The sequence below is a fragment of the Salvelinus sp. IW2-2015 genome, linkage group LG16 (genome assembly GCF_002910315.2).
Source record: "Salvelinus sp. IW2-2015 linkage group LG16, ASM291031v2, whole genome shotgun sequence".
NCBI lineage: Eukaryota > Metazoa > Chordata > Actinopteri > Salmoniformes > Salmonidae > Salvelinus > Salvelinus sp. IW2-2015.
In genome coordinates, this window is record NC_036856.1 from 33,431,926 (window position 1) to 33,443,588 (window position 11,663).

The following is an 11,663-nucleotide window of genomic DNA, read 5'->3' on the forward strand; positions in this document are numbered from 1 at the left end:
CAAAGACACGGTGGTTGGACCAAAAATCGCACATTTGGACTCATCAGACCAAAGGACAGATTTCCACGGTCTAATGTCATTACTCGTGTTTCTTGGCCCAAGCAAGTCTCTTCTTCTTATTGGTGTCCTTTAGTAGTGCTTTTTTTTTTACCAGCAATTCGACAATGAAGGCCTAATTCACCCAGTCTCCTTGAACAGTTGATGTGATGTGTCTGTTACTTACAATTTCTGAGGCTGGTAACTAATGAACTTATCCTCTGCAGCAGAGGTAACTCTGGTCTTCCTTTCCTGTGGTGGTCCTCATGAGACACAGTTTCATCATAGCGCTGATGGTTTTCAAATCAAATCAAATGTATTTTATAGCCCTTCTTACATCAGCTGATATATCAAAGTGCTGTACAGAAACCCAGCCTAAACCCCAAACAGCAACCAATGCAGGTGTAGAAGCACAGTGGCTAGGAAAAAACTACCTAGAAAGGCCAAAACCTAGGAAGAAACCTGAGGAACCAGGCTATGAGGGGTGGCCAGTCCCCTTCTGGCTGTGCCGGGTGGAGATTATAACAGAACATGGCCAAGATGTTCAGATGTTCATAAATGACCCGCGTGGTCAAATAATAATAATCACAGTAGTGTGTCGAGGGTGAACAAGTCAGCACCTCAGGATAAATGTCAGTTGGCTTTCATAGCCGATCATTTAGAGAGTATCTCTACCGCACCTGCTGTCTCTATAGAGTTAAAACAGCAGGTCTGGGACAGGTAGCACGTCCGGTGAACAGGTCAGGGTTCCATAGCCGCAGGCAGAAACAGTTGAAACTGGAGCAGCAGCACGGCCAGGTGGCCTGAGGACAGCAAGGAGTCATCATGCCAGGTAGTCCTGAGGCATGGTCCTAGGTCATCCTCCGAGAGAGAGAAAGAAGAAAGAGAGAAAGAGAGAATTAGAGAGAGCATACTTTAATTCACACAGGACACCGATAAGACAGGAGAAGTACTCCAATTATACAAACTGACCCTAGCCCCCCGACACATAAACTACTGCAGTCATAATACTGGAGGCTGAGACGGAGGGGTCAGGAGACACTGTGGCCCCATCCGATGATACCCCGGACAGGGCCAAACAGGAGGATATAACCCCACCACTTTGCCAAAGCACAGCCCCCACACCACTAGAGGGATATCTTCAACCACCAACTTACCATCCGAGACAAGGCCGAGTATAGCCACAAAGATCTCCGCCACGGCACAACCCAAGGGGGGGCGCCAACCCAGACAGGAAGATCACGTCAGTGACTCAACCACTCAAGTGACGCACCCCTCCTAGGGACGGCATGAAAGAGCACCAGTAAGCCAGTGACTCAGCCCCTGTAATAGGGTTAGATGCAGAGAATCCCAGTGGAGAAAGGGGAACAAGGGGAACCAGCGAGGCGGAGACAGCAAGGGTGGTTCGTTGCTCCAGTGCCTTTCCGTTCACCTTCATACTCCTGGCCAGACGACATCTATCATAGGACCTACTGAAGAGATGAGTCTTCAAAAAAGACTTAAAGGTTGAGACCGAGTCTGCGACTCTGACATGGGTAGGCAGACCATTCCATAAAAATGGAGCTCTATAGGGAAAAGACCTGCCTCCAGCTGTTTTGCTTAGACATTCTAGGGACAGTTAGGAGGCCTGCGTCTTTGACCGTAGCGTACGTGTATGGATACGGCGGGACCAAATCGTAAAGATAAGTAGGAGCAAGCCCATGTAATGCTCTGTAGGTTAGCAGTAAAACCTTGAAACCAGACCTTGCCTTAACAGAAGAACCAGTGTAGAGAGGCTACACTGGAGTAATATGATCAAATTTTTTGGTTCTAGTCAAGATTCTAGCAGCCGTGTTTAGCACTAACTGAAGTTTATTTAGTGCTTTATCCGGGTAGCCGGAAAGTAGAGCATTGCAGTAGTCTAACCTAGAAGTGACAAAAGCATGGATGAATTTTTCAGCCAAATGTTTGGACAGAAAATGTCCAAAAATGTTTTGCAATGTTACGTAGATGGAAAAAGCTGTCCTTGAAACAGTCTTGAATGTTCGTCAAAAGAGAGATCAGGGTCCAGAGTAACGCAAGAGGTCCTTCACAGTTTATTTATAGACGACTGTACAACCATCGAAGATTAAGACCTCTTTGTTTCTTGGGACCTAGAACAAGCATCTCTGTTTTGTCCGAGTTTAAAAGTAGAAAGTTTGCAGCCATCCACTTCCTTATGTCTGGAAACACAGGCTTCCATGAGGGCAATTTTGGGCTTCACCATGTTTCATCGAAATGTACAGCTGTGTGTCATCCGCATAGCAGTGAAGGTTAACATTATGTTTTTCCGAATGTCATCCCAAGAGGTAATAATATAGTGAAAACAATAGTGGTCCTAAAACGGAACCTTGAGGAACACCGAAATGTACAGTTGATTTGTCAGAGGACAACCATTCACAGAGACAAACTGATATCTTTCCGACAGATAAGATCTAAACCAGGCCAGAACTTGTCCGTGTAGACAATTTGAGTTTCCAATCTCTCCAAAAGAATGTGGTGATCTGGATCAAAAGCAGCACTAAGGTCTAGGAGCACGAGGAAGATGCAGAGCCTCGGTCTGACGCAATTAAAAGGTAATTTTACCACTCTCCAAGTACAGTTTCAGTTCTATGATGGGTCTAAAACCAGACTGAAGCATTTTGTATACATTGTTTGTCTTCAGGAAGGCAGTGAGTTGCTGCGCAACAGCTTTTTCAAATCTTTTGAGAGAATGGGAGATTCGATATAGGTCGATAGTTTTTTTATTTTCTGGGTCAAGGTTTGGCTTTTTCAAGAGAGAATTTACTGCCACTTTTAGTGAGTTTGGTACACATCGCTGGATAGAGAGCCATTTATTATGTTCAACATAGGGGCCAAGCACGAAGCAGCTCTTTCAGTAGTTTAGTTGGAATAGGGTCAGTATGCAGCTTGAAGGTTTAGAGGCCATGATATTTTCATTATTGTGTCAAGAGATATGTACTGAAACACTTGAGTGTCTCCCTTGATCCTAGGTCCTGGCAGAGTTGTGCAGACTCAGGACAACTGAGCTTTGGAGGAATACTCAGATTTAAAGAGCCGTCCGTCATTTGCTTTCAATGATCATGATCTTTTTCCTCAAAGAAGTTCATGAATTATTACTCCTGAAGTGAAACCATCTCTCTTGGGGAATGCTGCTTTTTTAGTTATTTGCGACAGTATCAAAAATAAATTTTGGATTGTTCTTATTTTCCTCAATTAAGTTGGAAAAATAGGATGATCGAGGCAGCAGTGAGGGCTCTTCGATACTGCACGTACTTGTCTTTCCAAGCTAGTCGGAAGACTTTCCAGTTTGGTGTGGCACCATTTCCGTTCCATTTTCTGGAAGCTTGCTTCAAGTCGCCGGTATTTTCTGTATACCAGGAGCTATTTCTTATGACAAATGTTTTTAGTTTTTAGGGGTGCGACTGCATCAAGGGTATTGCGCAAGGTTAAATTTAGTTCCTCAGTTAGGTGGTTAACTGATTTTTGTCCTCTGACGTCCTTGGGTAGGCAGAGGGAGTCTGGAAGGGCATCAAGGAATCTTTGGGTTGTCTGAGAATTTATAGCACGACTTTTGATGATCCTTGGTTGAGGTCTGAGCAGATTATTTGTTGCGATTGCAAACGTAATAAAATGGTAGTCCGATAGTCCAGGATTATGAGGAAAAACATTAAGATCCACAACATTTATTCCATGGGACAAAACTATGTCCAGAGTATGACTGTGGCAGTGAGTAGACATGTTGGACAAAACCCACTGAGTCGATGATTGGAGCCGTTTGGAGTGGGTCTGTGGACTTTTCCATGTGAATATTAAAGTCACCAAAAATGTGAATATTATCTGCTATGACTACAAGGTCTGATAGGAATTCAGGAAACTCAGTGAGGAACGCTGTATATGGCCCAGGAGGCCTGTAAACAGTAGCTATAAAAAGCGATTGAGTAGGCTGCATAGATTTCATGACTAGAAGCTCAAAAGACAAAAACTTTGTGTTTTTTTGTAAATTGAAATTTGCTATCGTAAATGTTAGCAACACCTCCGCCTTTGCGAGATGCGCGGGGGATATGGTCACTAGTGTAACCAGGAGGTGAGGCCTCATTTAACACAGTAAATTCATCAGGCTAAAGCCATGTTTTAGTCAGGCCAATCACATCAAGATTATGATCAGTGATTAGTTCATTGACTATTTTGAGATGTGAGGTATCACAATCTCTTTCAATAATGGCAGGAATGGAGGAGGTCTTTATTCCAGTGAGATTGCTAAGGCGAACACCGCCATGTTTAGTTTTGCCCAACCTAGGTCGAGGCACAGACACGGTCTCAATGGGGATAGCTGAGCTGACTACACTGACCTATTTAATTGTGGATCTAGGGGAGTTAGAGCCCTGTCTATGTTCGTAGATAAGATGAGAGCACCCCTCCAGCTAGGATGGAGTCCGTCACTCCTCAACAGGCCAGGCTTGGTCCTGTTTGTGGGTGAGTCCCAGAAAGAGGGCCAATTATCTACAAATTCTATCTTTTGGGATGGGCAGAAAACAGTTTTCAACCAGCGATTCAGTTGTGAAACTCTGCTGTAGAGCTCATCACTCKCCCTAACTGGGAGGGGGCCAGAGACAATTACTCGATGCGACACATCTTTCTAGCTGGTTTACACGCTGAAGCTATGTTGCGCTTGGTGACCTCTGACTGTTTCATCCTAACATCGCTGGTGCCGACGTGGATAACAATATCCCTATACACTCTACACTCGCCAGTTTTAGCTTTAGCCAGCACCATCTTCAGATTAGCCTTAACGTCGGTAGCCCCCTGGTAAACAGTGTATGATCGCTGGATGATTCATTTTAAGTCTAATACTGCGGGTAATGGAGTCGCCACTGACTAGGGTTTTCAATTTGTCAGAGCTAATGGTGGGAGGCTTCGGCATCTCAGACCCCGTAACGGGAGGAGTAGAGACCAGAGAAGGCTCGGCTTCTGTCTCCGACTCGCTGCTTAATGGGGAGAACCGGTTGAAAGTTTCTGTCGGCTGAATGAGCGACACCGGTTGAGCATTCCTACAGCATTTCCCCCAGGAGCCATGAGAAAGTTGTCCGGCTGCGGGGACTGTGCGAGGGGATTTATACTACTATCTGTACTTACTGGTGGCATAGACACTGTTTCATCCTTTCCTACACTGAAATGACCCTTGCCTAACGATTGCGTCTGAAGCTGGGCTTGCAGCACAGCTATCCTCGCCGTAAGGCAATCGTTCTCCTGTATATTATGAGTACAGCGACTGCAATAAGAAGGCATCATGTTAATGTTATTACTTAGCTTCGGCTGGTGGAGGTCCTGACAAACCACATCCAGATAAAGTGTCCGGAGCGAAAAGGTTGAATGGAAAAAAGAAAAAAAAATTGAGTGAGGGGAAAACTAAAAATATAAACGGTAATTAAAAAGTAAAAAACGTTACGTCGTCCGGTAGCACTTGAAGAAACGTTCAAAGTTCTTGAAATGTCCCGGATTGACTGACCTTCATGTCTTAAAGTAATGATGGACTGTTGTTTCTCTTTGCTTATTTGAGCTGTTCTTGCCATAATATGGACTTGGTCTTTTACCAAATAGGGCTATCTTCTGTATGTCACCCCTACCTTGTCACAAACCAACTGATTGGCTCAAACTTATTAAGAAGGAAAGAAGTTCCACAAATACATTTTTAACAAGGCACACTTGTTAATTTAAATGCATTCCAGGTGACTACCTGTTTGAGAGAATGCCTAGAGTGTGCAAAGCTGTCATCAAGGCAAAGGGGGGCTACTTTGAAGAATCTCAAATAAAAAATGTTTTGATTTTTTTAGCACTTTTTTGGTTACTACATGATTCCATATGTGTTATTTCATAGTTTTGATGTCTTCACTATTATTCTACAATGTAGAAAATAGTGAAAAATAAAGGAAAACCCTTGAATGAGTAGGTGTGTCCAAACTTTTGACTGGTACTGTATATATATTTATTTTTTCAAAAATGTTGAGATCAAAATGGCACCGCATTGTAGGAATGACCCGGTTATTGACACTTTTGTCCTCATGACCTAAACTGTAATGTAAGGGTCCAACTCAATTGCCCAGGTTTTAGAATAAACGTCGAAACACTTATTTCAAATGCTCAAGGATCCGGATGATAAAGTCCATGTATATGTGAAAGGCAAGCTATCAGACACCCTGAAACTAATCCCGCCCATATCGTGGAATTGCTGAAGATTTGAACTACGGTCATATTCATACAGTATTTCCACACTGGTTGGGTAGTGGCTACTATTTTACACATTCCCTGTTTACGAGGGGCGAAGTGCGTCTGTCTGTATGATACGATATCTGCTGACTTGCATCAATAAAACATCAAATCCAAAGCAGGACGAACGCTTCGATTTACGGAACAGAAGACGGTAGGAACAGTCAAATTATTAAATAAGTGTGATTTTGAGTAAATATGCAGAATGATTTGGTTTAGCTCGCTTCCATGCTAGGCCTGAAGCCTGCGTTTTTGCTGCGTTGTGAAAGGGTGTGTTTATAATGTTGCTGGCTGTCTGGAGGACATTTTCTTCTGCAAATACGCACGCATGCATGCTAACTAAATTAGTAAAAGTCTACATGCATGTAGATACATATTTAGCTAGCTAAATATTTTGCCCATGCGCTATTGTTTGCCTGAAACTGCGTAAACGCTTACATTTTAATATTGTTGCAGTCTGATCACTCCTATTTTATTTGTCCTACAGGTGATTCACACACAGTCGAACATGGCCCAGCTTCTAGAGTCTATGSCCAGTGCCTCCACTGGACAGGTCGTGGTGACAGACCACTTAAATTTCTGGGGTGGGTGCAGAGTTAAACCCAAGGATGGAATTAACGCGGAGCCCGTCCACGAACCTGCAACTGGTTTGTAGCATACTACATACACTATACCGTTTACTAAATCAAATGTTATTCGTCACATGCTTTGTAAACAACCAGCGTGGACTAACAGTGAAATGCTTTTACGTAGGCTTTCTGATTTAATAGAGCTGTAGGCCTGTATCTCAGATGCATTTAATGTTTTTAGATCCATTATTGTGTTAATGTTGTAGTAAAAAGGTATCTCAGTGCACAGTTGACCAGACATAGATCTCCTCGTTATCCAGTATCTGGAATGTAAGTGTCAAGGTTCACTGACCTTTTTTATGTTGGTAAGTTTCCATTAGAGTATTATTACCTCACTATTTGGGGTCAGCAAGAGTTCACTAACCAATTTACAATATGCCCCCCAAGAATCCCATGGATTTTGTTTGCCAAGTGTTTATTTGTCTTTCTCATCTGGTGTCTGCAGGGCGTAAGCTGTGTGACATGTTTCCATGTGGGAAAGAGGAGGTGGACCAGGCCATCCAAAGTGCACATGCTGCCTACCTAAAGTGGAGCAAGATGGCAGGCATGGAGAGGGCCCGAGTTATGCTGGAGGCTGCTCGCATCATCAGGGTGAGACATGTCATGTGAGCAGAATGCTGCATAATGCTTGCATAACATTGCTGTTATATTTTAATTCTAAGCTACTGAACAGAGAAATTATATTTCTTTTTAAATAATTTCAGACTTTTCATGAGTGCATTGCAGTCCATACATCTTTACAGTGTACAGCAGGGGTGTGGAGTTACATTAAATTAATCTGAGGCTTTTTTTGTCGAGTTAACTCCGTACCAAGGAGTCTTTGTAAGTGATTGCCGCTCCAATATTTATATATTTCTTAGTTCTATTATTTTACTTTTAGATTAGAGTGTGTTTTTGTGAACTGTTAGATACTACTGCGCTGTTGAACATAGGAACACAAGCATTTCGCTACACRCGCAATAACAMCTGCTAAATATGTGTGTGACCAATGACATTTTTGTTTGATCTGAGGACATACATTGCTGATTGGAACATTCTTGCTGTTACGCATCATCCCAAGTATTAGTGGTGAACTGAAGTTGCTTTAAAGGTTTCTGGGAACAGTGCCAGGAAAGTTTTGAAAATGTTACACAACATAATTGAACGTGGTTGAAAATGTGCAATCCTAGTTATTTATTAATTGCACAGGCATAGTACGCTGTAAACTCCAATGTGCCGTCTACTCAAAACCTTTGAGGAAACCTGTTGCACTTAATGAGTACAGTTACTTAAAGTTATTTTGTGGTCATTACTCAAACAGTTTTGAGTTGTATCAGCTTGAAACATTTTTGTAATACCGTTACTAAGCCACGCCTCCAATATAATTTTCCAAAGCGRTCTTTGCCTTTTTGACGAATTGTTGAGTTACCATCCATGACTGTATTTTATTGTAACAGAGACATAGTTGTTGAATTCGTTCATATTCAGTCCTGTGGGCTTCACCATGTGAGTTCCTAGGTGAATATTATCGTTACCTGCCGCCCCCGTGGTTAGAGCGTTGGGCCAGTAACCAAAAGGTTGCTGGATCAAATCCCCGAACTGACAAGGTAAAAATCCTGTCGTTCTGTCCCTGAACAAGACAGTTATCCCACTGTTCCCCGGTAGGCCGTCATTGTTAATAGGAATTTGTTCTTAACTTCTCTAGGATATGTGGGACGCTAACGTCCCACTTGGCCAAAAGCCAGTAAAAATGCAGAGTGCCAAATTCAAATAAATTACTATAAAAATCAAACTTTCATGAAATCACACATGAAAGACACCAAATTTAAAGCTACACTAGTTGTGAATCCAGCCAACATGTTGGATTTCAAAAAGGATTTATGGCGAAAGCAKACCTTGCGATTATGTTAGTTCAGTACATAGCCACAGAAAAACACAGCCATTTTTCCAGCCAAAGAGAGGAGTAACAAAAAGCAGAAATAGAGATAAAATGAATCACTAACCTTTGATGATCTTCATCAGATGACACTCATAGGACTTCATGTTACACAATACTGCGTAGAGGTGGATCAGAGAATCAACCGCAGCAAGAGCGACATCATTGATATATACAGAGAAAAGAGTCGGCCCGAGAATTTAACCCTGTGGTACCCCCATAGAGACTGCCAGAGGTCCGGACAACAGGCCCTCCGATTTGACACACTGAACTCTGTCTGAGAAGTAGTTGGTGAACCAGGCGACGCAGTCATTTGAGAAACCAAGGCTGTTTAGTCTGCCGATAAGAATGTGGTGATTGACAGAGTCGAAAGCCTTGGCCAGGTTGATTAAGACAGCTGCACAGTACTGTCTTTTTTCGATGGCGGTTATGATATCGTTTAGTACCTTGAGCGTGGCTGAGGTGCACCCGTGACCAGCTCGGAAACCGGATTGCACAGCGGAGAAGGTACGGTGAGATTCGAAATGGTCAGTGATCTGTTCATTAACTTGGCTTTCGAAGACTTTAGAAAAGGCAGGGCAGGATGGATATAGGTCTATAACAGTTTGGGACTAGTGTCACCACCTTTGAAGAGGGGATGACCGCGGCAGGTTTCAAATCTTTAGGGATCGGACGATTCGGACGATACGAAAGAGGTTGAACAGACTGGTAATAGGGGTTGCAACAATGGCGGCGTATAATTTTAGAAAGAGGGGGTCCAGATTGTCTAGTGTAATTGTACGGATCCAGGTTTGCAGCTCTTTCAGAACACCTGCTATCTGGATTTGTGTGAAGGAGAAGCTGGGGAGGCTTGGTTAAGTAGCTGCGGGGGGTGCGGAGCTGTTGGCCGGGGTTGGGGTAGCCAGAGGAAAGCATGGCCAGCCGTAGAGAAATGCTTATTGAAATTCTCGATTATTGTGGATTTATCAGTGGTGACTGTGTTACCTAGCCTCAGTGCAATGGGCACCTGGGAGGAGGTGCTCTTATCTACATGGACTTTACAGCGTCCCAAAACCTTTGAAGTTAAGCTACAGGATGCAAATTTCTGTTTGAAAAAGCTAGCCTTTGCTTTCCTGACTGCGTGTATTGGTTCCTGGCCTCCCTTAAAAGTCGCATATCGCGGGGACTATTCGATGCTAGTCAGTCCGCCACAGGAGTCAGCTACAAACAAAATCAAACAATTTTTTTTCTAAACTAATTGAATGATTTAGTAGAATGTTTGCACCCATTACTGAAATGGTTATCCCAGGTGAAATGTTTAGGTAGTCTCCCACACAGTTCCCTAACCCTGCAGTCATTATGAATGCAGGTTGCAATTGAATAAAAAGTCTAACTTTGGATATCCTAACTCTAGCTGGATTTCAATAGGAATTACATATTACTTTGCAACCAGCATAATGTGATTTGCAAAATTCTGGCAAATTTCCCAGAAATCCCAATTAGAAGATTCCTGGAAATCCTCCTCCCAGCATTTTTCATTTTATTTTTTTATAAATCTGCAAGTGGAATTGTGCCACTTGCAGGTGTGATGTGGCCTCTAAACTGTAAAGCTTGGCCTCAAAATAAGGCTTCACGAGAAATGTAATGTCCTAAAGAGTTTAATTATCGCTCTCTCGCTAACCTTTATTTAACTAGGCAAGTCAGTTAAAACTTCTCTAGGATAGGGGCAGCATTTTCACATTTGGGATGAAAAGCATACCCAAATTCAACTGCCAGCTACTCATCCCAGAAGATAAGATATGCATATTATTAGTAGATTTGGATAGAAAACACTCTGAAGTTTCTAAAACTGTTTGAATCATGGTCTGTGAGTATAACAGAACTTATTTAGCAGGCGAAACCCCGAGGACAAACCATTCAGAATTTTTTCTTTTTGAGGTCACTCTCTTTCAATGGATTTTCATTGGGAATACAGATTTCTAATTGACCTTCTTGCAGTTCCTACCGCTTCCACTGGATGTCAACAGTCTTTAAAATTGGTTGAGGGTTTTCCCAGGAATCTTCCTAATTGGGGATTCTGGAAATTTGCCAGAATTTTGCAAAATCACATTTATGCTGGCTTGCAAAGTAATATGTAATTCCTAATTGAAATCCAGGCTAGATTAGGGATATACCAACCAGTTAGACGTTTTATTCAATTGCAAACCTGCATTCATAATGACTGCCAGGGGTTAGGAAACTGTGTAGGAGGACTACCAACATTTCACCTTGGAAACCATTCTTCATAATGGGTGCAAACATCTATACTAAAAATCCATTCAATTAGTTATAGAAAAAATTTATTGATTTTTTTTATAGCTAGGACTCCTGGGACGGACTGCACTAGCATCGAATAGTCCCGCGATATGCGACTTTAAGGGAAGCCAGGAAACCAATACACGCAGTCAGCGAAGCAAAGGCCTAGCTTTTTCAAACAGGAAATTTGCCTCCTGCTAGCTCTAACTTCAAAAGGTGGGGTTGGGACGCTGGTAAAAGTCCATGTAGAATAAGAGCAACCCCTCCCAGGTGCCCATTGCACTGAGGCTAGGGGGTAACCACAGCTCACCACTGATAAATTCCACAATATCGAGAATTTCAAATAGGCATTTCTCTACGGCTGGCCATGCTTTCTCCTGGCTACCCCAAACCCCGGCCAACAGCTCCGCACCCCAAACGCAGCTACTTTAACCAAGCCTCCCCAGCTTCTTCCTTCACACAAATCCAGATAGCAGGTGTTCTGAAAGAGCTGCAAAACCTGGATCCGCTACAAATCAGCAGGG

The 11,663-nt window shown here is 42.9% G+C and overlaps 1 protein-coding gene across 1 annotated transcript in view; it reads left to right on the plus strand.

Moving 5' to 3' along the window:
* The first annotated feature begins 6,272 nt into the window (after positions 1 to 6,272).
* aldh9a1a.1 (aldehyde dehydrogenase 9 family, member A1a, tandem duplicate 1) overlaps positions 6,273 to 11,663 on the plus strand; it is a 26,353-nt gene continuing 20,962 nt past the window's right edge. The window contains exons 1-3 of the mRNA XM_024003766.2: positions 6,273 to 6,475; positions 6,809 to 6,968; positions 7,396 to 7,541. Of these exons, the coding sequence (XP_023859534.1) occupies positions 6,830 to 6,968; positions 7,396 to 7,541 (285 nt within the window). The 5' untranslated portion in view covers positions 6,273 to 6,475; positions 6,809 to 6,829. The remainder of the gene's footprint in view (positions 6,476 to 6,808; positions 6,969 to 7,395; positions 7,542 to 11,663) is intronic.